General features: G+C 44.8%; 1 protein-coding gene across 1 annotated transcript in view; it reads right to left on the reverse strand.

Annotated features, from left to right (window-relative positions):
- Positions 1-504: 504 nt before the first annotated feature.
- Positions 505-27,233, reverse strand: part of CDH26 (cadherin 26) — a 35,486-nt gene continuing 8,757 nt past the window's right edge. The window contains exons 2-17 of the mRNA XM_073309521.1: positions 25,579-25,656; positions 24,778-24,900; positions 23,304-23,465; positions 20,959-21,106; positions 18,823-18,989; positions 18,521-18,649; positions 14,444-14,629; positions 13,989-14,257; positions 12,964-13,106; positions 11,291-11,524; positions 10,406-10,621; positions 6,897-7,027; positions 4,906-4,974; positions 4,225-4,278; positions 3,418-3,504; positions 505-2,679 (exon numbers count right to left, since the gene is read on the reverse strand). Coding sequence (XP_073165622.1) covers positions 2,488-2,679; positions 3,418-3,504; positions 4,225-4,278; positions 4,906-4,974; positions 6,897-7,027; positions 10,406-10,621; positions 11,291-11,524; positions 12,964-13,106; positions 13,989-14,257; positions 14,444-14,629; positions 18,521-18,649; positions 18,823-18,989; positions 20,959-21,106; positions 23,304-23,465; positions 24,778-24,900; positions 25,579-25,656 — 2,388 coding nt within the window. The 3' untranslated portion in view covers positions 505-2,487. The remainder of the gene's footprint in view (positions 2,680-3,417; positions 3,505-4,224; positions 4,279-4,905; positions 4,975-6,896; positions 7,028-10,405; positions 10,622-11,290; positions 11,525-12,963; positions 13,107-13,988; positions 14,258-14,443; positions 14,630-18,520; positions 18,650-18,822; positions 18,990-20,958; positions 21,107-23,303; positions 23,466-24,777; positions 24,901-25,578; positions 25,657-27,233) is intronic.

Genomic DNA, 27,233 nt, shown 5'->3' on the forward strand with positions numbered 1-27,233 from the left:
GCAAAGCGACACAGAGGTGTGCTAGCATATGGTGTTCACTTCAAGTCCACTCCACTGTCACCTGGTGCTAAAACCGGATGGGAATTTGAGAAACAGATTTGTAAACAGAAGATGCCAACCCCTGGCAAAATGGAAGTGAGATGTTGAGTCCCTATTGTGTGGCCCCTCTGCACCCTCTCCAGCAGGTGTGCAGGACAGTCGGACCTAGAGTAAACAGCATAAAGACACAGGACAATGTGAACAGGAACATAAAGGGTTGAGTCTTGCCCTGAAGTGTAACAAAGGTGGACCTGGGTGGGTATCAAGCAGAAGAGAATTCCACATGGGGGCACTTGTGAGAGGAGGTCAGGGGTCGTGCACGAGCAGGAGCATATGTTTATTTTAGATACATAAAAAGCCCGATTCAGACTGCTAGGCTCTGATAGAGGCCTCTCTACAGGATAGGGGAGCAGGCAGATACTGGACACAGTGTTCGTATATAATACTCTAAATACTTTTATTGGTTACAATATAAATCTCACTCACTCCACATTCACACCCTAAACATACTGCACCAGAGTCTGAAGATTAGAACCAAGTCCCAATGGCCAGTTGAGGTCCGCTCCAATCAATCAAGGCATGGGGAGCAGGCTTGCACACCTCTTCAAAATTAGGGCTCTGGATCGATGTCTGACTCCAAGTTACAGATGTATATAGATGTATAGTCCATTCCATCATGTCAACAGCCCTTTGTTTCTGTTCACTGGGCCTTTCACCCACAACTCCATCCTGGGCATAATCCAAGGTGTTTCATTTCCCCCAATTTTTGTCCACGGCTCTAACGGATACATTGCTATGACAACACCACCACTGTTATTCCCTTTTCTGCTGATTCTTTATCTTTCCCCTGGACACAACAAATTGTTTCACACGAACAGTCCTTGGCCGCTCACAACCTTAAATCCTTGCTTCTGTTGCCAGCACACAACTCACGTACTCATGTCAAGCGCACTTCACTCACACAAGGCCTCAAATAGCCTATAACGTATTACAACATATTTATATATGTGTATACATACGTGTGTGTGTGTGTGTGTGTGAACATATGAGGTTATCTCCCAACAAGACTCCCCAAAGTATATGTACAAAAGAAAACATCTAAGTCATTAACAAACTCACTAGTGTCAATTAAAATCCACTTCCAGACTCAGAAAGTCACCTGCCCCAAAAGAGTTACATGTTCCCCACCCAGGCAGATCCTTGTTCAGACAGGACAAGACGCTGTGCTCGTCTGTCCATAACAAGACTAAGTTCTGCGCTCACTGTTGTCAGATTGTAACAAGTCACATACCCGCAGCAAGCAACCACCAGCCATGCTGCACCAAGCAGCACAGATCAGAGCTTTGTTCCTCCTGCTCCCAACATACAGGCTATCCAACAGGAGCTGAAGGAGAATCCCCTACTCCCCTGACTGGCTGCTGATATATCCCCTGTGAGTCTCCAGACCCTGGAGGCAACACATGTATGTACGTTCAAGTGGGTCTCCCACACACTGGCCAGTCCATTACACTCTGACAAACTAGCATTTCACTGAATGGATGTATTTTTACTGCAATCTTTGAGAGACCTTTCTCCCGCACCCTCAGATCATCTTATGCATGTACCAAGATTCCCATTTCACCAACATGCATCTGCCCCAGCGAAGAGCTCAGCATGTCCCTGGAACAGTGCAGCCAGAAAGTTACTCAGTTAGCATGCTCTGGTTGGGAACCTTGTGGGCACTTCCGTCTGTTTGCTCTGCCAAAGCAAACCACCCCAGGTACTGAGCCACTGCTAGGACTTTGCTCCTCTCTAGCCATACAGGGGAAACTTTCAGGGCCCACCTCCAGATTCTGCATGCTTGCTTATGCAACAGGCCTGGACACACAGAAGTGAACTGATGCCTATTTTGAATGTACAAAGACAGGCTTTGCCCACACAAAATGGGTGCGAGCCAGCATCTGTGGGTGGGAGATGAGCCAGCTGCCTCTCAAATTCAGGACTAGCTGGAAACAACCTTTGCTTTCTTATTAATCAAAAACCTAGCATTTACCAGAATTTGTGCTTGCTTTGTGATCTGAACTCCCAGCAGATCTACTGTAAATATCATCAGGATGGTGGCTTTTCATCCATTTCTACAGCCCTACATGGGCGTCAAACACCATGGATTTTAAAACACCTTCATATTTCTAGATTATTTCAATCTCTAGGTCTCTGAGGGGTGAGATCAAATACCTGCAGGACTCAAGAATGATACAGGGCCCAAACAATTGGTGACCTGGTTTCCTCCGACATTCCAATTCGTGGGCTGCCCTAGCCCCTCCACACAGAAGATGAAGACACAATATTCAGCGCTGGCAAAACAAGGGAAGGCTGATAATAATGACAGGTCTTTCTGTATCTCATGGGGGCAGGAGGAAAAAGGTCCCCACCATTCCATTGTTCCTATGAGACCGGCTGCGACTGAAATCATTTCCGGCAGATTTCATCCAAAGCAGCAAACTTTGGTCCCAGGGTGTCCAAGAAGTCCTTGGGCAGTTCATCGTCAACAGTGAGCAGGGAACTGAAGGAGCCGCTTATCTCTAGCTTTCCCTCCTCGGCATATATGTGAGGTTGGTACATGACCATGTTCTCCTCCAGGTTGCTGAGGTGATAGAGCCTCTGAGGAAGGGAAAGGGAACACATAAGAAAACAAAATCTCCCTGGAGACTCCGTCTTTCACACCCCTTTGGAAACCAGTGGGATTCATCATAAGTAGCAGGTCAGCAAGAAGTCCCATGGTGATACTATAAGAAATACTCGTCACTCCCACCCAACCAGCCAGCCCCTTTAAGGCACAGTATGCAGACAGGCACATCGGCTATGCCAAAGAGCGCCCTGGGAGCAGCGCTGCAATAGAATAGCACAGGGAAGCTATCATAAGAAATACAAAAAGCATGAAAAATTACAAGTTCCCCCGCCAGTACAGAACGGAAAGAGCAAGGAACCTGGCTTTACCTATGCACCTGCAATGGGAAGCACTGCAGTGCCCAGTGCCTGTCCCGAAAGGAAAAGGTGCACATGTGACGGACAGACAAGTGTCCAGGTAACTTGTAGGTGACCAGAATGGCACAGCAAGAAGTGCTGGAGACACGAACTCTTCAGCAAAGGCTCAGAGAGCGTTGTAAGTAGCCCCTCCTCACACTCCCCCCACTTCTGTACCTTGCTCCTAGCCAGGGGTTTGGATTCTGCTGCGAGTTAATGCCCGTTTTACATACCCTAGCCCCTTTTGCCATTCCCGGCAGGTGTGTCTCCCCTACGAGCGGCTTCAGCCAAAGTGGAAAGTTCCCACGGCAGCCCGTGCTCCACAGCCAGGACCCACGGACAATACCACGGCGTTCCAAACCAGCCATTCCCTACCTGATTCAACATGTCACCCGCTGTTCGTACCATCTCATTGCGGGGTCTTCTGTGGAGTGCTTCCACGTGCCTCGAATACTGGACCCCCTGAAAGAGAGACAAACCCTTGGACCTCGGCAAGGCCATAGCCCCTGCATCAAGATTTTACAAGTGTCATTCTGGTCTGAACAAATTCCTCGGCACTCACTGTATGGTATAGCCATTTCTCCTGTGCATGTGTAACCCACACACCTCCTAGGTGTGGTGTCCTGTCCCATCTAGTGGCACCAAGACCACTTCGACAGAGAGGGGTAAAAATGAGTCTGCTCTACAGCCTTAGCTAACAGGCAGTTGGCTTTTAGCTCATGCAGTAGAGGCTCATGTACTAAACTCCAGAGGTCCCCGGTTCGATCTTGCCTGCTGATGACAGGGGTCTGTCAGCGTTACACGTGTCTTGTCTATTTAGATTGCAAGCTCATCTGGGCAGGCACCATCTGCTACACTGTGTTTGTACAGCACCAAGCACGATGGGGCCCCAGTCTTGGTTGGTCCTTTGGGACGACTATCATAAACATGGTGAATCAAAAGAATTCACTGCATTCCTTTTAGTTAAAGACACCAAAGGCAGGACCTGATCCTGCCAATATTTACTCACACAAGTAGTCCTTACTCACAAAGGCCTAGTGTTTTAAGTGAAGTTTACCAACTCAGGGTTATGCTATCCAAATAAAGGCGTTATGCTTTGCATTTTTTTTAACCTGTCCCCAGACAGAGATAGTTTGTGGAGCCCATTAGTGAGCATAACACAGTGAAAGGCATTCTACTTACATGGGAACTGTGGTTGCCGCTTACTGGTCTGGACTGGACCATTGTGCTGGCACCCTTTAAAAATTAAAAACAGGGAACTGTTGCATGATTCCAGGAAAGTTATTAGGGGTAAATACAGGGGTCTCAAACACGCGGTTATTTCCTGCAGGCCACCAAGCTCCCCCGGTCTCCCTCCCTCCAGCGCACTGCGTCCCCGCTCCTCTGCCTGTCTCCAGGCACTTCCCACTGCCAAACAGCTGTTTGGCGGCACTTAGTGCTTTCCAGGAGGGAGGGGGGAGGAGCAGGGAGCTGTGTGCTCAGGGGAGGATACGGAGAAGAGGCAGGGCAGGGGTGGAGATTTGGGGAAGGGGTTGGAATAGGGGCAGGGAGGGGGTGGAGTTGGGGTGGGGACTTCGGGAAGGGGCTGGAATGGGGATGGGGAAGGAGTGGGAAGAGGTGGTGCAGGGGTGGATCCTCATGGAAGGGGTGGAATGGGGATGGGGCCGGGGGCAGCGGGGGCGGGGGGTGTCAGTGATGCGGCCCTCAGGCCAGTGTACTAGTCCTCATGTGGCCCTCCTGGTGATTCGAGTTTGAGATCCCTGGGTTAATAAAACCCACCACAGTTAACCTCTCATCCCCCCCGCCCACCCAACACCCACACACACACAAAATACTCTATGCTAGTTTGTAGAGTGTACTTACACATAGACCTTGGTCACAGTGTCCTCGACTGGATGTAAGGGAGGGAGATGGTGCCATTACATTTACATCCTACAATGACAAACAACAATCTCACATTGCTAAACTATCCGGCTGGACAGGTAAGAATCTTGTAAGGGGAAATAGTTTTATTCTGAATGGAGACTAATCTTGAGAAACGTCAGCCTCAGACAATGATCAGTGACTAAGCACAGTGCTTCGAATGGCAGTGCAATCTCATTTTAGTTAAAGGTTTATTATTTTCAAATAGGGGCTGTCTTAAGTTATTCTTTTCACTGCGGTTCATGTCATAGGCCGCGTGTTAGGCACATCTGTGACGTTGGCAGACCAGGTGCCAGCTCATGCCAAAGCCCCACGTCAATTCACTTGTGTATTAGTATTGATCAAAGTAATTGTTAAATGTATAAGAATGTATTTGGTGTTTAAGCATTATGAAAATGGGATGTTACATGCATTTTTTTAACTTATCTGTAGCCTGTTATAATGTAATAGCAAACATTTACATTGTAAATACCCCTGTAACTAAATAACCCTTCAAAGAAGCTTTGTGGAATGCTAATGAAGGACTTTAACAGAAAAGTGCTAATTTCAAAGCAAGTGGCCATAGTATGTGATGACTGGAGGTCAATGACTCAAAATTCATTCCTTACTCACTGTCAGAGGAAAAGCCCAAATGGGTAGAGACACTGTCAGCTTGTTTTGTGTCAGGAGAAGCTATTAAAGATGGATTCAAGAAAAGATCCTTGATCTCTGGAGTACAGAGAAGTGTACCAGATGCAAAGCAGAGATCGCCACAGACTAATGAGGAGAGGCTGAGGGAACTGGGATTATTTAGTCTGCAGAAGAGAAGAATGAGGGGGGATTTGATAGCTGCTTTCAACTGCCTGAAAGGGAGTTCCAAAGAGGATGGATCTAGACTGTTCTCAGTGGTGGCAGATGACGGAACGAGGAGTAATGGTCTTAAGTTGCAATGGGGGAGGTTTAGGTTGGATATTAGGAAAAACTTTTTCACTAGGAGGGTGGTGAAGCACTGGAATGGGTTACCTAGGGAGGTGGCAGAATCTCCTTCCTTAGAGGTTTTTAAGGTCAGGCTTGACAAAGCCCTAGCTGGGATGATTTAGTTGCGGAGTGGTCCTGCAGGGGGTTGGACTAGATCAGTGGTTCCCAAAGCCGGTCCGCCGCTTGTTCAGGGAAAGCCCCTGGCACGCCAGACCGGTTTGTTTACCTGCCGTGTCTGCAGGTTCGGCCGATCGCGGCTCCCACTGGCTGCGGTTCACCGCTCCAGACCAATGGAGGCTGTGGGAAGCAGTGCAGGCCAAAGGAAGAGCTGGCCGCCCTTCCCGCAGCCCCCATTGGCCTGGAGCGGTGAATCGTGGCCAGTGGGAGCTGCGATCGGCCTAACCTGCGGACGCGGCAGGTAAACAAACCGGTCTGGCCTGCCAGGGGCTTTCCCTGAACAAGCGGTGGATCGGCTTTGAGAACCACTGGACTAGATGACTTCCTGAGGTCCCTTCCAACCCTGATATTCTATGATTCTATGAGACAATCTGGGTATCCTGAGAAGACTTTTGGGAAACTGGCGGTGTGGTTAGTTGACTATAGAATTGGCTGCCAGTGTTGTCTTTGGTGTATGATCTGGAGTACCTATTGATATGGGGTAAGTGACTGGTCTCTTGGGACTGGGAGCAACCTGATGTGGTGTATTTTTGATTTGTGACCTTTTAATCACAAAGTCCAGTTTGTCTGGGTGGCAAGATAGACTGGAGACTCTATGGGGACTGTCTATGACTCCATGGTAATACTGATGGTCATTTTCCTGCCACATTCTGCTGAGAAAGGGAGGAGTGTTCTGCTCAACACCAAGTGACAGGTGACATGAGTGATAAGACCAGGTGGTTGATAATCTGGGCAGACAGGTATCGAGTTGGCAGGATGCTCACAATAGGAAGGTGGATACATGCTCAGTTGCTCACCTGAGACAAAAAGTTTTCACTCTCTTCATTGTACTTGATTAAAGTCTGGTTGCCTTCTTCAAAAGGGAGATTGGCTTGGCTTTTCCTGCTTTCAGACCCACGTGAACACTGCAGCAGAAGACAGCCTGCCACTGAAACAGGAAAAGAATGACCAGAATTGCCACTGACACCTCACAGCCTTTCAAAGCAGCCCCACAGGCACCTCACTGAGCTCTATGAATATAGAGATCAGATTTCAGATCTTTTTTATTCTGAAACATGAATGAATGAATGGTGACATAGAAAACATCAGACTGGACTAGACCAGGGGTCCAGCTAGCTCAACATCCTGTCACTGACAATGGTCAGCTCCAGATGTTTCAAAGGAAGGTGCAAGAAACCCCACAACAGGCAATTGTGGAGTAACCTGCCGCTATGGGAAATTTCTGTCTAATCAACTCTCCAACAGCACCTACTATGAAGAACTCAAAGAAGACCCCACACCACAGTTTACCCAGGAATTTACGGATATCATCAAATCCTTTCCCCAAACAACTTCAAGAGAAACTCTACAAACCCATCCCCAGAGAACCCACCACTGGGACCTTCTGCATGCTTCCCAAGGTACACAAACAAGGGAACCCAGGCCGACCCATCATATCTGGCAACAGTACTCTCAGTGAAGGAATACTGAGACTCCTAGAAACCATCTTCAAACCAGTCACCACACAAAAAGACTTCCTCCAGGACACAACCAACCCACAAACTCCACAACATTAACAATTTCCCTCAGGACCCCATCTTTGCCACCATGGATGTCACTTCCTTGTACACCAACATCCCCCACAATGACAGCATCGCTGCCACTGGACAACACTCAGATCTCCAACCTGAACCCATTGCCAAACTCATCCATTTCATCCTGACCCATAGCAACTTTACATTCAACAACAAATGTTTTACCCAAACCATAGGAACAGCCGTGGGTACTAGGATGGCTCCCCAATATGCCATCCTCTTCATGGGCCACTTGAAGAAGAGTTTCTGGACAAATGCATCAGAAAACCACTGATAAACCTAAGATATGTCTATAATATTTTCATCCTCTGTATAAATGACTTAAACTCGCTCATAGATTTCCACCACAACTTCAACAGCCACCATCTGTCCATTATACTTTCTTTGCAACACTCCCGCACTAGCATCAACTTCCTGGACACCAGAGTCAGTTTCAGCAATGGAACCCTACAGACAACTATGTACAAGAAATCCACAGATTACCTCCACAAATCTAGCAACCACCTCAAATACACCAAGAAAGCTGTTATCTACAGCCAGGCACTCAGATACTACAGAATATGCTCCAAGGAGAAAGTCCAGGATATACACCTTAACGCACTGAAAACTGTCTTCACCAAACAAGAACACTCCACCAGAGAGGAGGATCACATCGTTGAACCCGCCCAGAAAGAACCTGCTTCAATACAGAAATAAAACACCCTCTGACCACACAACCCTTCCTGTCACCTACCACCCATACTGGAACCCATAAGAGGCATCAAATAACTACAACCCATACTCAGTAGGACCCCATCCTAAATTAAATCTTTCCTGAAAGCCCTCTTCTGGCCTTCAAACAATCCCCCAGCCTCTCCAAGCTCATCATCAGAAGAAAGATCCCCACAGACTAGGACACACCAACTCACAGCTGCACCAGACCCTGTCAGAACAGATGCAAAACCCACAGACATATCTCCGCTGCTGCAATGATCAACCCCTACCTCCACTGATATCATAATATGTCGTATACCTCATTCAGTGCACTAAAATGCTCAGTAATAACACTTTTCACAAATTTCAGAGTGGTAGCCGTGTTAATCTGCGTCAGCAAAAAAAAATGAAGGGTACTTGTGGCACCTTAGAGACTAACAAATTTATTTGGGCATAAGCTTTCGTGGGCTAAAACCCACTTCATCGGATGAAAGCTTATGCCCAAAAAAAAGGGGTTACTTTCACAAAGTGATCACGCTATACCTGACTTCTCAGTCCTCATCTGCGAAGAAAACCTGCACAACACCATCTAAAGACAAGCCTGGGAGCTTTAATTCATAACTTTGCTAGACACTAAAAATCATGGATTGAACAGAGACACTGGATGTATGGTTTATTAAAACAATCTCTAACCCACCAACAAAACCTACCCCACTCCCAGTTTCCCCCACTTTTCCTTTCCCCCTGTGATGGGAGGTCCCTTGAAATCTGTGTGAACTTAGGCTAAACAATCTGTTCCACCTTGTACTTAGCTGTGACATTCCGTATGTTTCCTAGACCTCAACAAAAGTTCTGTGTAAGGTCAAAAGTTCGGCTCTTTCACCAACAGAAGTTGGCCCAACAAGAGATATTACCTCATCCGTGTTTTCTCTCTAATATCCTGGGACTGACAGAGCTACAACAACACTGCATATCTATTCCCAATTAATTAGGGCTTGGCGAATGCCAAAAGTTTTATCCTTATACGTTTTAACTTCATCCAGGAATCTTCTCACTATCCTTATAGGTGCCTATATTCTACTGAAACTTTCTCTCTCCCTACAGAATTCTTCTTGGCCTCAACGATATCAGTGGCAGTGAGTTCCAGAGGTTAACTACATGCTGTAAAAGAGAGAATTCCCTTTTATCCATTTCAAGTGTCCTGCCTTTCCATTTCGTTGGATGTCCCCTCATACTAATATGAGAAAGGGTCAGCAGGAGCATGTGACATACATTTCACACTCCGCCTTCATCTCATCTCCTCTCTAAAATACGCAGCCCTGAGCTTTTCACTCTCTCCTCAGATGGAAGACTTTCCAGGACTGTTCATTTCCACTGCTCATCTCTGGACCCTTTCTGTTTTCATTATATTTTTGAGACGAACACACTATTCCAGATGAAAGTGTCCAAGCTCTCTGTGTGATGCCATTGTAGAACTGACTGTGTTACTCTCTAACCAACTCTTCATACAGCCGAATATTGTTTGCTTTTCCGATCATGACTGCATGCTGACCCAGGTTTCCATTGAGCTCTCCACAATAAAGCCCAGGTCCTTCTCCTAAGACGCTACAGTTAATTTAGAGTGCCCCCTCCCCATCCATATGAGCCATTACCCTTCATTTGTCAGCACTGGATATCATCTGCCATTGTGCTGCACATCATGGCATTTCTGCCAAATCATTTAGCAGACTATTCTCTTGGTTGCTGGAGATGAAGACTGCAGTGGTCATTACACGAGCACAGCTATGGTTCCCACTGCAAGGCAAAGGTGGCTCCAGAATGTAATAAGACCACTGAATAGTGGTGACACAAAAGAGCAGTTATTTAGTTCCACCGCTACAGCACTCACACATATTGAGAGAGTCAAATGGCCATTTTACTGCCACTTGTTTCGTTTAAAGGCAGGTGCAATATGCCACGTATTAATAGGTTGCAGCTCCCATGAGATCTTATACCCAGGTGATGAGTAAGTGAGGGGTAAATTTTAGGAGGTATCTTGCCTAGAAATAACAGGAGAGCTGCCAAAATCACAGCAATGGCGCCAAGACTCACTGACACGGAGTTCGGTTCTTCACATACACGTCCATCTGGGCAATGGCAGAGCCTCACAGACAGATTCTGCTTCATCGAGAATCCCTGCCTGTCCAGAATTAGGAGAGGCACCAAATACTTGCCACGTGGGAGGCTTCTCAACATTAAAAGTTCAACTGAGTCACCTAAAAGAAGAAAGGCAAGAACTCCTGAGCCTTACATAAAAAAGCAATAAACAGCCTGAAAGCACAGTGTTGATGGAGGAGTGGCTTTTTTCCATTTTGAGCCCTTCTGAATTATACAAACTGAGTGGGGAAATTGATTGGAAGCACAAAGGGACAGAATGTCAGTGAGGTTAGGTTCACTATTTGGTGTTTAATTTGCACACACCGCTACCCAGACAGCGAGCACAAAGTGGATAACTGCATGTGCCAGTTCTTTAGTGCCTGCCTGTACCTGATAACGCTATCCAATAAAATAGATCACTTTCCAATATGTGTAATGCTTTCAGTTCCACAGTGACGGTGTCAATGATCCCAGCAGAAAACTGTTTCTTGCCATATGTGAGATTTTAGAGGCCTCAAAGCAGGAAGTTGAATGGTACAAAATCCTATTGAGCCTATAATCATGGACAATTGTATTAAAAGACAGATTCTGACCTCAGTTTACTCCAGTGACTCCACTGAAGTGAGAGTGGACTTACTCTGAATCTATTCCGAGGTAGGAGTGCAGAACTGAAAACACTGAAGTGAGAATAAATAACAGATGGTAAATATGACTATGCCTGTGTTAAACGGTGACAGGCTGACGAAGTGAGCAGGGGTTTCACAGCATGTGTTGGAGGAAGAACTTACCAAAACTCTTTCCTAATCTCCAGTTTTGCTTTATATTTTTTGAGTCATCAGCGAGTTTAAATGTAAAAGGACCAGAAAACGGATGGGAGTCGTCATCCTCCGCCTTTACGATGAGAGGAGTCAGTCTCGCTTTGTCACAAACTTCCAAGGAACGTGTAACTAATGTTGGCATGCGGTCATTGGTGTCAGACAGATAGAGCAGAATGGTACCAGTGCCCGTCTTTGGCGGGACGCCTAGGTGGAGAAAACAGAGCTTGGCCAAGATATTGGCAAGAGTCTGACACGATTCCCCCACCCAATTCGTTTCCTATTAGTCCCTGTATAAGTAAATACATTAGCAAGATGTAAGGACATTAGGATTTTCTGTACTGATCCTCCACTCAGATTCATGGTCAGTCATTTCATAGTGTGTCTTTGACCTGAGAATATGCTTTATTAGTAATAATCAATTCACCAGGAATAATCAATTAACCCTTGATACTTCTGTCAAGTAGATACATATCATCTTCCTCTTCTTCTTAGGGGAGATACCAAGGAGTTAGATGCATTTCCAAAGGCACACAGCAAGGTCACAGTCAGGACTAGAACATATCCTCTCTCTCATTCCCCCAATCTCCTGCCCCAGTTATGAGATTACAGAAGGAAGTACAAAAGGAAGGTGGAGGGTGCAGTACTTAGGACACCTGCTCTGCCATAGATTTCTTGTGTGAGCTTGGACAAGTCAGTCCATCTCTGTGCCTGCATTCCCATCAGTACATGAGGGATTGTAGCACTGCCCTACCCTGTAATCCATCACCTGTACTGCAGCAGATTAGTGTCTGGGTGAAATCAGAGGTGTCGATTGAGACCTGCAATGCCCTACCTCTCCCCCTGTAAGATCCCAACACAGTTACAATCATCTGAAGTGCCTGAGCTGACAGCAACCTTGTCTGCTAAGCGAGGGTAGAAGCGGGCCGTTCTCACTGAGGGGGGCCTCCACTTGTCACGTTCCCTTGGTCCTCTAGAGCTCAGATCTGGTGAACTTTAGGGCACAATACAAGTCTGACCAGTTTTCCCAGGTGCTCACTTGAGGCACTGATTAGGAGACAGAGTAGAGCTCATTTTAGAGCAGGAAGGGTTTAAGCGGGAGGGTGTTGGGAAATTTCTTTTCTTTGAATGTTTATTTGCCATATTGTGATGGTAGTTGTGCCTTTATCCTTCACACATGTGCGTGGAGAATTTGACAGGAGTCACTGAAAATCTGATCCTCCGAATAAATATGCAAATGAGCAGCATTCTGGATACAAAACAAGCAGGGAGTCCTGAAAAGACAGACTTAGGGCTAGTCTACACTGGCAACACTAAAGCCCTGCCCCGGCAGCGTTTTAACATGCCTGGTGTGGTCGCGGTGCAGCGCTGGGAGAGAGCTCTCCCAGCGCTCTAAAAAAACCACCTCGATGAGGGGCGTAGCTCCCAGCGCTGGGGCACTGTTTACACTGGTGCTGTTAATTGCCAGTGTAGACAAGCCCTTTCAGACACATATCAACAACTGAAGACCTTATCACTGTGCAACTGACTTGAGTATCCCCACTCTTCCTCTACGGGGACTATTTTTCCCTCTCTACAGCGATGCTAACACTCACAGCACATACTCAGAAACTGTCTCATTTGCTACCATCTGAGCAGAAACTCACCATCATCTATGGCATGAACAATGATGAGGTAAACACTGTTGTTCACATAGGAGGATTCCCGATCAAGTTCTTTCACAGCAGTAACAATGCCAGAGTTCTCATCAACAGTCACCCACCCTGACGGATCATGAACTAGTTTGTATCTGAACAAAACAAGACAAAAAACCCAAGGCCACACAATTATTTAAATGTCTTAGGCACTCAAATAAAAGCTCCATTACATCTCCTGGTATCTTTTTAAGCCTCAGGTATTTCCACTCTGGGACTTTACTTTTTTGTTTGTTTGTTTGTTTAATGTTTCTTGTTGATGAAAAGTGATGAGGTGGGGTGGCTTCACTAGGGACTCAATTTTTTTTATCAGCCAAAACATTTGCAGTGTAGCTGGTGGCAATGCAAGATTCCCCACACCAGTGCTAATATGCCTCACCTAAGAGCCTGGAGGGACCACTGTTAAGGGTGAGACGATAGTTTAGTCTCCATTCCAGTTCAATTGTGAGGAAGTCAATGGGAGTTTTGACCAAGCAAGCACTGTATAATTTGAATCATTCTTTTTACTTTTCCAAAAGCAGAACTAGATATTTCCTGTCTAAGGACTTGTTTACACTACCATGCGCGATCGATCTAAGATACGCAACTTCAGCTACTTGAATAGTGTAGCTGAAGTCGACGTACGGAGATCTACTTACCGCAGTGTCTTCACTCACTCTCCCGTCGACTCCGCTTGCACTCCTCATTCTGGTGGAGTACCCGAGTCGACAGGAGAGCACTCAGTGATCAATTTATCGCATCTATACTAGATGCGATAAATCTACCCCCGCTGGATCGATCACTGCCCGCCGATCCAGTGGGTCGTGTAGACAAGCCCTAAGTCTGGAGGGTTGGCTGTATCCAGTCAGTCTAGTGATCCAATATACAGTTTAGAACAGCTGCACTAAGTAGAGATTTCTTTGTTAAAGTTAAAAAGCTCTTTCCTTTATGTTCCTTAACAATTTCCCCAGCTCAGAATTTATAGTGTCTCCACTCACTTTATCTTATTTGGCACCACATCTGGATCTACAGCAGAATATACTCCAAGCCTTGTCCCAGGCTTCACGCCTTCTTCTTTTTGAAAAGCAAGCGTGGGAGGGTGAAATTCAGGAGCATCATTTGTGTCTAGGACTTTCACAGCCACAGATGCACTAATGGGGAATACAGGAGGGCTCCTCGGTTTTCCTTTATGACACGAAGATAAAGGTTCTTCGTTTTCAACAGAAATGACAAGTCTCTTCTCTGAGTCACCTTCATAGTCCACAGGCTGCAAACCCCAAAGAGAAGCTTCCATTAGAAATTATGGCTTTTCCTGTGGAAAGATCATCTCTCGAAAAGTGAGAGCAGTAACTGATCCCAAATTACAAGCAGCTCCAACTACTAACATTGCAATCAATCTGTACATGCTCCAAAATGCCATATTGTAACAAATCCATGGCTTCAGTAACATTACCTTAATGAGACTTAAAATGCCCTCATTTGTTTCAGGATCAGTCTCAATGATGAACTGTTCCTTTTCATTGCCTTTCACTATTTTGTACTTTGCTCTCCAAGCAGGTGTGTTTGGAGAATCTTGATCTTCCACCTGGAGCCTTAACACTCCTGTCCCTACTTTGCCTTCTGCAATTTGCAGCTGATACTGAAAAAAAAGAGGATTGTCTCAGCAATGTCTAACCAGGAATCATCACATTGAACTAGTCTATCAATCCAGGTTCCCATCACACTTCCAAGCCCTGAAGATCCACTTCACAGAGGCCTTGTTCCTCTGCCCTAGCTTTAGGGTCCTACTCCTTGGCAGTGCAGCTCTAGTGTAGACACAAAACTAGGGCCTCTCCTACAGCTTCCTCCAGGACCCCATTCCCCAGGATGGCAGCGGCTCTGTGGATATGGCCTGAGGTTGAGTAATCTCTGAAGATCTGGGTGGGGACATAATTCTGCACAGTGTAAATATCTCCATGATAATAGTTACTTCCATCAGATTCTGTATCTTCTGCTGGTAATTTTAATTTTTTGTTTAGGGCTCAATGATGCCTCCCTTACTCACACAAAATAGCATTTTACTCTGCAAGCTGACTCACTTATATCAATTAAACTACTCATGAAACAAGGTCCTACTCAATGTGACTAAGGGTGGTAGAATCTACACTTGTATCCTAGAGCTTATCTAAAGCACCATCCATTGCCAGAGACCATTGCAGCTTCTCCACCCCCATGTACCCCACAGTGCCTCTCATACCATTTGAAACCACACATAAATACAAACCCTGTTACCCATTTGGAGTGAACAAATCACAATGGCTACAAAGGACCATAGAACTTAACCAGCATGTTTTACCCCCACAAAGCCCAAACCTCACGCAGAAACCTGCTGGAACAGGTGCATTTTTGCTCTATGCCCTGAAGCTTTCAAACTCTAGCAAACAATCCTGGGAGAGTGAATTACATAGGCAGAGGTCTGCCATGGCTAAGTCTTAGTCAGATGTTTCTTTTGTGCACTTTGTGGCCACTGCAGCAACGTAAGACCCTTTTCTCCTGGTCTGCACCTTAACTTCTTAATACCCACACATACCCTGTCAAGCCTCCCACTTTCATTCACTAGAACAGGCAAGTTACAAAACCAGTTTTAACCTTTTCTTATTAACTGGACTAGAACCCTAAAATCCTCAGCTGACTCATAAACTTTTCAGATTTCTTTCCCCAAAACCAAACAACAAAGGAGGAGACAGCAGAGGGGAAATGGAAACAGCGTGCTGGTTGCAGATTGGGTGGCTATAATTACTGTCAGCTCAGACTAAAGTCATGGCTTCTTCTCAAGCAGAAGAGTATTTCTGGTCCCTTAGAGGGCAGGAAGCCTGCTTCAGGAGAAGAATTCTGGACTTCCTTAGTTCTTGGACGGGGTAGCCTCTCTCCCAGCCTCAGGTCCAGCAGAGAACACATTTGATGCTTTCCAGATCCACAACAGTGGAGGATGCATTGTTAAACACAAATAACATTGAGCCTGCATGCCAGTAGGTTGTAATCAGCCTGGTAAAACTCGTAACTCAGCAGAAAGAAAGAAGAAAAAAAAACAAAGGAAAGGGAAGATCCTGATTCTGAAACAAAACAATAAGCACCCAAACTGGCCCCACTCTCCTCAAAATCACTCTGGGTTTTTTATAAAGCCCTCAGGCTAGGCTGTGCACTATGCTCCTTCCAGAGTCTTCCAGGAACTACGTCTACCTAAAATAATCTTTACTCAGAAACCAGCCTAGATACATATCAACACGTCCAGTTCACAAACAAGGTTCTCATCACACATCAGATCTTCCTCAGACTAACTCTGGCCATAAGTTTGAGCTCTTTTCCAGAATTCTAAGGTAATTGTTCATTAATCCATAGCCCTTTTAACAGTCACTTTCCTTTAGGCAAGCTTGGTTCATTGGCCCCACTGTCATAGCAAGCCCCCTCCTGAGAGCACCCTGCTGCTGGTACTAGAGAGAGTTTTATCCTCTGAACTGACAGTAGAAACAACTTGGCAAAACTTAACTACTACAATGGGATATACAGAGGGTTCATAAGTAGCCAGGGGTACAAGGCATTATGGATCACAACCAGAATTGTTTTATGTAAGCAGTTCACAATCAACATTTCCGGTTCTTGGCTATATTAAAATTAATTGACTCTATAACATGCATTTGAGAATGTAAACCCCACACTGGCACTGAGTGGATTAACAAGAGCCTGGGAGCTGGAACCAAGAGGGGTGCTAAGTAGGTCAATTAGCAGATCCACCTGGAAAAGAGTCAGGACTGAGAAAACTCAGAGGGAGAGCCAGGAGAGAGGAGGCTGGGAGTTCCTGCTCTCTGAGAATGGTTTGATAGAAGTCAGGAGAGAGGAGAATTGGGAAAAGCTGCAGGAGGGGAGTTAGTCTGTGTGGTGCATCTCAAAATGGAGGCAAGATTCCTGGGAGGCAGCGCTGGGGTGTCAGTGTTCAGCTGAAAAGTAAAGTACCAGGGAAGACCTGTGAAGGACGAACGTTCAAGCCTGGGAGAGATGGAAGTGAGTCAGAATGTACTTTTGGTTTGGGATTTGGTGAAGAACTCCAGGGAAGAATCCTACAAGCCACAGCCCTGAAAGAAGCGGGTGCCTGAGAGGCATGCAAGTGCACAGTGAGCGCAGAAAGGGGCTGGTGGGAAAAGTCTGTGGACAGGCTAAGATTGGAAGTGGTCCTGGGGAAGCAGCAAGGAATCTGAGTAGATGGAGCTTGGCTGCTTTCTTCAGGGTCCCTAGACTTGAACCCAGAGAGGAAGGAGGGTCTTGGTTTCACACTGGCCCCCAGAAAAGGTCCTGGAGACCACGTGTGGAAGGACTACTTTGTTAGGACTTGGGACGGAGACTTGGCTTGAGGCTGCCGCTCCGTTGTTTATCAGACTTTCTGTTACTCCAGAAGGCATGGGACTAAATGTGGCCTGGCCAGAGGGCTGAGTCACAAGAAGACTCAGACTGCTGCAGGGTCGGAGAGGCTGTTGGTAAGGGGTAACAGATGAGGAGAGCCCGCTATGCCATGCCCAGCCAAAAGAGGGCGTGACAGCAGTGAGTCCACTTTTCTACAACATGTAAATTCTGTTTTAATAGCACCTAATTACAGAAATGGCACAAAAACTTTTAGAGGAGCCAATATCAGTACACGGGAATCCATTGAAATTGATGACATCCTGTCAATTGTCTTCCTGTCAACACTTATGAGATTTCTATTGCCATTCATAGATGCCGAGGCCAGAAGGGACCATTCTGATCATCTAGTCTGACCTCCTATATAACAGGCCCAAAATAATTCCTAGAGCAGATCTTTTAGAAAAACATCTGATCTTGATTTAAAAATTGTCAGTAATGGAGTGAATTGTTCCAATGCTTAGTTACTCTCATCAATAAAAATGTATGCCTTATTTCCAGTCTGCATTTATCTAGCTTTAACTTCCAGCCGTATCATCCCTTTCTCTGCTAGACTAAAGACTCCATTATTATATACGTGTTACCTCAGATAGATACTTATAGAATGTAATCAAATCACCCCTTAACCTTCTCTTTGATAAGCCAAATAGATTGAGCTCCTTAAGTCTATCACTAAAGGCTGGTTTTCTAAGCTTTTAATCATTGTCATGGCTCTTCTCTGAACCCACTCCAATCTATCAACATCCTTTTTGAACTGTGGGCACCAGAACTGGATACAGTATTCAGGCAGCAGTAACACATTGCCAAATATAGAGGCAAAATAATCTCTCTACTCCAACTCGAGATTCCCCTGTTTATGCATGTCATTAGCTTTTTTGGCCACAGTGTCGCACTAGGAACTCATGTTCAGCTGAGTATCCATCACAACCCCCAAATCTTAGTGCTGTTGTGTTAATAACCCACATCCATATATACTTTAGCTTGATCTTGCAAGGTGCCAAGCACTCTTAATTTGCCATTGAGCGTATTCGGCACCTGGCAGGATTGAAATTTCCTCATCTTGGAATGGTTCAGTAAAGTAGCTGCCCTTTTTCCTTACATTTTCCTTGGTAAACACAGGCAGGTGGTTGTTTGTATCTTCAATGGCAATGTTAACTGTTGCAGGAGATGACATTTGTGGGGTACCATGGTCTCTGGCTTTGATCAGAAGTTTGAAAGAGCTGGCAGTCTGAAAAACAAGTTAATTAACTTCCAAAATATAGGTTAGGAAAAAGTGTCTGGTCATTGCTACAAAATTGATCCTTTAAACTATTTATACTTGTGAATCTCTCCCTACTCCACAGATTCCTATATGAACCTAAATTTACACATGGCAAGTATATATCATATTATGTACTTCACCTGATAATCCAAGCATCCTGAAATCACTATCAAACCACTGGTAGGATCGATGTTAAATCTGGGCTCTTTCAGATTGGGTGTCTGTGTAGTAAGAGAATAGGTCACCCGAGAATTAGCCGTGTCTTCTTCATCTTTGTCAAGGGCTGTCACTTGGAAAACTGGCTCATCTAGGATGACGAATTGAAGCATTTATTACACGAGCTCACTACTGACAGGGATGTGCTTGGACCTAATGACCTTTATCCCTCTCTACTACTTCCCCTCTCCCCTCATTACCCCAGGCCTTCTGCATATCCACTAGACTCCTCTGTGCCTCCACAAATTCTCTCCACATTTGGACTGAGATTTGCCACTTATGTTTCTCTCCCTCTGCAGCTCCTGCCTCCTCTCCCGCTGTTATAATTACTCTAGCTCATTTAGGGACACAAATTTGAAGGAGAGATCTATACTATAAAGATATTTATTGAATTTCTGTATTTCTTTACAAAACATTCATTAGTTTCTAACCTAGCAGTGCTGCCAGCCAGCCTCGCACTGTGTGTTCACATCACTGTTCTTTCCAAGCACACCGCATTCTGTTTTTTGTTTATCATCTGGTTCATTAGTGGAACTGGAAAAGGTTCAGAGATGGCTTCCATGCAAGGAAAAAACTACAAATATTAGGGCTGCTTAGCTTTGAAAAGAGATGACTGAGGGAGGATGATAGAGATCTATAAAATCAGAAATGGCGTGGAAGGAGTGAATAGAGAAGTGTTATTTATCCTTTCAAACAACACAAAAACCAGGGGTCACCTGATGAAGTTAATAAGCAGCAGATTTAATGCAAACAAGAGGAAGTACTTCTTCACATAATGCACAACTAACCAGTGGAACTCATTGCCATGGGATGTTCTGATAGCCAAAAGTATAACATGGTTCAAAAAGAACTGCATAAGTTCATGGAGGATATGTCCGTCAATGGCTATTTGGCAAGATGGTCAGAAATGTAACCCCATACTCAAGATGACCTTAAATTTCTGACTACCCAAATCCAAGAATGAAAGACACGATGGATCACTCCATAATTATCCTGTTCTCTTCATTGCCCCTGAAGCTCTGGTACAGGCCACTATCAGAGAAATGATACTGGGCAAGGTGGACCATCATATCACCCAGTATGGCAGCTTTTATGTTCTTATCTGTAAGGATGAAAGGGTCCAATCCTCCAACATGCTCAGCACCTCCTGTAAGGAGCAGGGCCCTATCAGCTTCCAAGTCCTACAGCAGAAGTTAGCCCACTAAATGCCTGCCAGGAACACTGAAAGCTCTACTGCTGAAAATGACTGTGTAACATATGGAGATAAGGGATATTGGAATTATGTACAAAGGATCTAAACCTGTTCCCACTAATCAATGTGAATTTTGCCATTGACATCAGCAGTGTACGACCTGGGATTTTTATTTCCAGGTTGGAGCTGGCCCTGTCTACTTCCCATCTCTTTAAGTTCTCTACAATTTTGTGCAAGTTTTGACTGATAAAAAGGTACCAGACCCAAGGACTCTGGAGGTTTTGCTAAAGATATTTGGTGTTTATGTATAATGTGCTACCATTGTGTATTTAAAGTTAATGTAGACAATAACTTTGGCATTATAGCTTCTCAGATGCAAACTAAGACACTTCATGCAGGGCTTTCATTATGAACCTTCTCTGGTCTAGGAAAATAGCTGACTTTAAGCCTCAAGCTTTGCAACACCATTTAAGCTGCATGATAAAAATGACTCCCCAAACTGCATTCCCTTTTTTGCTGCATTCTTTACAAGAAACTGATTTCAGACCAATTCTTCCTTTAGGTAAGACTTAAATCCGATTGCCATACTGCAATCAGAGGTGATAGTAGCAAAGGGATTACTATAGGGCCCAAGCCTGAAAACAACAGCATGTACCATGGTACTGAAGGCAATGTGATAATGATAGTCTGTAGGTACCTGTTATTAGGTGATTACAAAATTTGGACCTGTCTGTACATTACTTATGATTCCAACAGAAATGGAAAATTGTTCCTTCGATCCCTAAACCAATGTATATTGGAATAAAAACTATAGATGAGGAAAAAAACCCACAAGCCACTAAAAATTGCTTCTTTAGATAGCACTTACCTGTATTGTGGTTTTCTTTTATAGTAATGTTAAATTCCTCCTTGGGAAACTTGGGTGCATTATCATTAATGTCTTTAATCTTAATAATGAAAATTAAAGATCTGTCCACTATCTTCCCAGTCACTCTATGTGCAACATCAAAACGTATCTGAGTAATGGATATCAATACAGAAACAAAGTTAGCCATCAGAATTGCACAGGAATAAACAAGGGGAAATAGGTTGCTTTTTATACTGAATCAACCATTCCCAGTCTCTATTCAAGCCTAAGTTAATTGTATCCAATTTGCAAATTTAATTCCAATTCAGCAGTCTCTCATTGGAGTCTGTTTTCGAAGTTTTTTTGTTGAAGGATAGTCACTTTGAGATCAGACATCGAGTGACCAGAGAGATTGAAGTGTTCTCCAACTGGTTTATGAATGTTAGAAATGGTGTAGATTGTGGACCAGGCTTGGCAGGCTTCTTTCTGGCCCATTCAGAGTTGCTGCAACTATGCACCAGCTTGGCCTGGGTTCCTCTCCACACTGTGCTTATGGGGCAGCACTCCAGACAATAACTCATGTGGTAGAAGAGGGCCCAACTCTACATCTGGAGGGTGGTTCACAATGCCTAGCCTCCCTGCATACAGAGGCCATCCTTTGGTTATGGTACCTAAACACTGAGCTCTGACATCTGCATACAAGTGGAGAAGGAATTTTCTGTTGACCAGTATCAATTCTTCCTTCAGTGGTGAGCTGGAGCTGGTTTGCACCAGTTCCCTGGAACTGGTTGTTAAATTTAGAAGCCCGGGACAACCAATTCTAAAAGGGCTTCTAAATTTAACAACCGGCCAAAAGTGGCACCTTAGGCACCGACTCTGTGGGTGCTCCGGGGCTGGAGCACCCACGGAGAAAATTTGTTGGGTGCAGAGCACCCACCAGCAGCTCCCCGCCCCACGCCCGGCCCCAGCTCACCTCCGCCTGCTCCCCTGAAAGCGCTGTCCCGCTTCTCCACCCCCACAGCTTCCCGCGAATCAGCTGTTCACGCGGGAAGCCTGGGAGGGCTGAGAAGCAAGTGGCAGCTTCACGCTCAGGCCCAGGGAGGCGGAGGCAGAGCAGAGGTGAGCTGGGGCGGGGGGTGCGAGGAGGGCCGCCTGCACCGCAGCAGGGGGGGAAGGGGGGGCAAGGGGAACTGCTCCCCGCCCCAGCTCACCTCTGCCACCCTGGACCTGAGCGCAACACTGGCGTCTCAGCCCTCCCCGGCTTCCTGCGCGAACAGCTTTCTCGCGGGAAGCCAGGGGAGTGAAGAAGCAGAGCAGGGCAGCGCGTTCAGGGGAGGAGGAGAAGGCGGAGCAGAGGTAAGCAGGGGCCAGGCATGGGGCAGAGAGCTGCCAGTGGGGGCTCTGCACCCACCAGATTTTCCCCGTGGGTGCTCCAGCCCCAGAGCACCCACAAAGTCAGTGCCTAAGGCGCCACTTTTGATGTGATCAGTCGGGAGAGCAGCTGCTCCCTCTGCTCCCCCCCAGTTATGCTATCCCACCCCTAGGAGCCAGAGGGACCTGCCGGATGCTTCCTGGGACTCCCCACCTCGCCCCCTGGCAGGTCCCTGGCTCTTAGGGCCAGGGTGGGCACCCACTACGGTGGCCCACGAGACCCTCCTGCCCAGTTATGGGGGCAGTCAGGGGACGAGACGGGGGGTAGATGGGGCAGGGGTCCCGGGGTGGGGGGTGTCAAGGAACTCGGGAGGTTGGATGGGGCAGGAGTCCCGGGGGGCGGGGGTGGGCCACGAGCCCCTTGAGGGGTGAAGAGGGAACCGGTTGTTAAGATTTTGGCAGCTCATCACTGACTTCCTTTATACATCAGCAAAAATTTGCTTCCAGAAACAGTAACAGTGCAATAGGATTGTACTACAGGCCAATAGTTTATGGTTTTACAACTCATACTTTGCTGCTAGAATTGATATTTATCATGAGGTGTACAACAAGAACCTTAGACTTCAGGATGTTTGTTCAGCCATGCTTCCTTAGAACTGCTTATGCTGCTTCATAGCAATGCCACTGTAGCTATGCAAGGAGTAAAATTCTGGGTTTGCAGAACTTCAAGCATGACACAAAGGCTAGACAATGACACTGATCAATGTTTAGATAATTTAAGCAATTTTATGGAGATCATTGGCCATGCAGATATTTATTGACATATTTATGGTAACTCTTATGATATTTATTATCATAAGTGTTAAGCTAGAAAGTAACAAACAAATACAGACTTGAATTTACTACTGGATTTTCGCCTTCACATGAAACATTTAGCACTAGGAGAGTAATTTAGAGTTGCCATATGCTTAACTGTTCTTCTAAACTCTATTTACCTTAAAATAGGGGGTGTTCTCTCTGTCAACGGTACGATGTACGTACACATGTCCTTTGGCATCGTCTCCTATAGAAAACAACCCAACCTCAGGAGATTCATTTACACCAGGTCCACTGATTAAATATCGTATGGACATATTATATGACACATTGTTGAACAGCTACAAAAGAAATGGAGTATTAGTGAAATGCTAACTGTATCATAAGGATTAAGTTTCAGCACCAGGATTCAAAGGTTTTAAAGAAATACTGCTAAAAGTTCAGGACAACATATTGATCTGGTACATTTCTGTAGTCATGGTTATATGACTCTACATTCTGGGAGAGTAAATATCATTGGATGTTTCTAGCTACTATGTTAATTCAAATTGTGATGCCAATTTTTGAAAAGAAGCATTTTTTACCAGAAGTGGGAGATCTTCAAAGTAATTATGGAGCCTTTGTAATTAAGGGTTTGATCCAAATCCTATTGAAATTAATAGAAAGCCAGCTGGATTGGACCCTAATATATTAAGAGCAAGGACAAACTCATAAATTAAAGAACAACAAATCCCCAGACCCAGTTAACTTGGACGCAAGTGTTCTGAAGGAACTGAAGAACAAAGGGTATGAGCTGTTACCAAAATTCTATTATCACTCATCAAAAGCAGCAACTGTAAAAGCAGATACTGAGGACAGCAAAAAGTTATGCCTATCTTTAAGATATGATCACTCTGAGAACCTGAGAATTACAGACTAGTGAACCTTACTTCATTATCAAGTACTCTTGTTGAAAATACAATTAAAAATAGATGAATACTATAAAAAATGCCTAGATGAACATGATACAACAGGGACAAACCAGCACCGCTTCTGTAAAGGAATATCAAACCTCTCTACCACAATTCTTTTAGTGTGTCCAGAAAAAAAAAAAACAGCAGATAAAGGAGAACCAGTTGGACGTTCAAAAAGTCTTTGACAAAATCCCTTCAAAAGGCTATTAAGGAGACTAAGTAGCCATGGAATGAGAGGCAATGTCCTATCATGAATTAGAAACAATTTTTTTTAAAAAAGACCAAAATGTTAATCAAATAAGGAACAGACAAAGACTTTAGTTTTCTATTGGACTTTCTCCTCCATGTAAACTCTAATGTACTTAACGCTAATTCATAGGAAGAAACAACTCCTATGGATACTTTTTCCTGAGTTTTCCATGGGTTTCTTCTCTTCCTCTGAAGCAGCTGGGGATGATCACTGTCAGGGAAGGAATACTGGCCTAGATGGACCACTCGTCCAACCTGCTGTGGCAATTCTTATGTTTCTATCTTATGTGGTGTGGAAGGAAGGTACCAGTCTCTCGAATGAGGACCAATCATGCTCCACAGTGGAAGAGTGGCAGCCTCTACACCCCATTACATTGGAGGCCCCAATCTCCAATGGAATGTATTCTATAGAGGAAAGTAGGAATATCCTTGCTAAGAGCTTTTGTTTTACCTCTCCAACAAGTTTGGGGAATGGTTCTTTGTCCTCCTCTTCAAGTTCAAAGGTGGTTATAATCCATCTCCTTTTTGTACGCCGTAGAGGACGAAGATTGTCTGACAGATAAAGATCCAGCCCCTGTTGGTATAACAATGTATTCAGGTCACAAAAGTGGGAGATGACTCTCTCAATAGATTGTGAATTGCAGATTTTGTTTTTATGATTAAACTATTTTATAAATGTAAGAAGTCGGAGTATAAATCTAATATTTTAAAATCATTAAAGTTTTCAACAGAACTGTTTAACAGATGCAGTTGTAAAATTTTAGACAGGTAAGGGGGGTGTCAGAGGGGACAGAGAGAGGGTGGGGGTCCCAGGCTGGGAGGAGTCACATAGAGGCTCACGTGGGGAGGTCATGTGCGCCCCTTTGTGTCCCTCCCATAAGTGCAGTATTGGCAAGAAATGATTTCTACTTGCATCACTATATGCATATTTCCACGATATGCATCTGATGAAGTGAGCTGTAGCTCACGAAAGCTTATGCTCAAATAAATTGGTTAGTCTCTAAGGTGCCACAAGTACTCCTTTTCTTTTTGCGAATACAGACTAACACGGCTGTTACTCTGAAACCAAGCATAAAGGGTTCACCAAAGAGTGTGACCTGGCCTTTTAATAATGCAACTAATTCTTCCTTGTCTTTTCACATCATGTTGATTTCTTGCAAGCCCAAGACTAGCATTGCAAATCCTAAAAATTTACACTCTACTCCCAATTGTAAATACATTATTTATTAAGTAAATTAGTAGATTAACAAACCTTGCTGCTTGTCTTGTGGATGGTCTTTATTAGACTGACACTGTCCTTTTCAAGAGAGGTGTCGCCAGCAGCAGTAACCTTATAAAACAAAATGGTTTTAATTAGGGAGATGGCTAATTATAAAATGTCTGTGAGACTTATGTAATATTGTACTTACCCAACAGAAAGTACATCGCCTTTTCAGACAGAAAAAGGAACCAAAAGACATCTGACTCTAAGAGGAGTTCTGATCAAGCATTTCCCAAATTGTGAAGTATAAAACAGAGTTTGATTTATAGTGGATTCTGTTTCTTTACTCTCCAGAGCTTACTAAAAGTTGCTAGTATCATAAATTTGTTTATCTTCTTTTAGTAATGTTGCTTCACACCTGACCCCATAAATGTGTGTTTTTTTTCAAATCCAAATGAAGACTAGGAAATACTAATATTTTGATACGCAGTCCTACAATATACCAGTACTTAACCTAAAAGGATAATTGCCATAGGACAGGGTACTCTTACGCAAGCAAGTGGTCAATTATTTCTTTGCTTAAAGAGTGAGCTTGTTGACTTTTATGGCTTAAAGTGTTAGGTCCTAAAACAAGGACTTATTAGGTAGGATTTTCAAAAGCACTCAGGGGTGGTTCAACTCTCTTCCCACTGATGTCAGTATTGTTGGGAGAACAACAACACCAGCCCTGAACAATTTTGAAAATCCCACTCTATTTGGTCTGCAGTTGAGATTTTCAATGGAGACTAAGGGAGTCATGACCCCAACTCCCCTGGAATTTCAATAGCTTTCTAACTCCCTTGGGCTCCTTTGCAAATTAAAGGAAAGCAGTTCCACAAAACAAGTTTCACAGCTGTGGCATTTTCAATGTTGAGCTCACAAGTGGGGGTATGTTTTCAACAAAGCTGAGACTTAGGCTCCATTTTCCAGATGTAATCTGTACCCACAAAACTGGAAATTTTAATTCTGTGCCTGCAAAATTATTTGCAGAGGCAGTCAAGGCCACTAAACTACTTGATTTGCAACTGCAATGTAATTGTGGATTAAGTGTTGTGAGTGCAGTTTATGACCAGAAAAGAAAGCCCATCCTTTTGAGAGCTTTCTGTCTCTAGAGTTGTGACACTCTGTACCTCGGGGGAACGCCCAGCACCCCCATGTTCATTCTTGTAAAATGACTGAGTGGTATCCAATGCAAAGTGTCATGTTGGGTGTCTTCAGAAGCCTCAACATGTACTGAGCATTGTCGTTACAGTGATGTTATAGTTATGTTATGGGTTATAATTTCATGTATATAGTTATGAGGCTGAAAATGTATCCTTATGGCTCAAAGCAAGCCCAGACAAAAACTCTCCAAGAGCAGAGAGGCAGTTCACATCTTATCTGGGCAGGTATGGGGCAAACCCAGCCCAGCCTCACAGGAACAAAAAATGCTGGCCTAGGCAGCAACAAAAGAATCTGTTAGGGTATGTCTACACTGCAAAGTTATTGAGAAAACTTTTGTCTTTCACGGGTACTTTAAAAAAGCCCTCCCTGCTAAAGACAAAAGTTTTGCTGACACAGGTGACCGTGTGAATGCAGCTTTGTTGGCAGGAGCTCTCTCCTGCTAACAAAGCTAACACAGCTCGCAGGGCTGGAAATATTTTGTTGGCAAAAGTGCCGACGAAGTA

Source organism: Lepidochelys kempii, chromosome 13 (assembly GCF_965140265.1).
Source record: "Lepidochelys kempii isolate rLepKem1 chromosome 13, rLepKem1.hap2, whole genome shotgun sequence".
Classification (NCBI taxonomy): Eukaryota; Metazoa; Chordata; order Testudines; family Cheloniidae; genus Lepidochelys; species Lepidochelys kempii.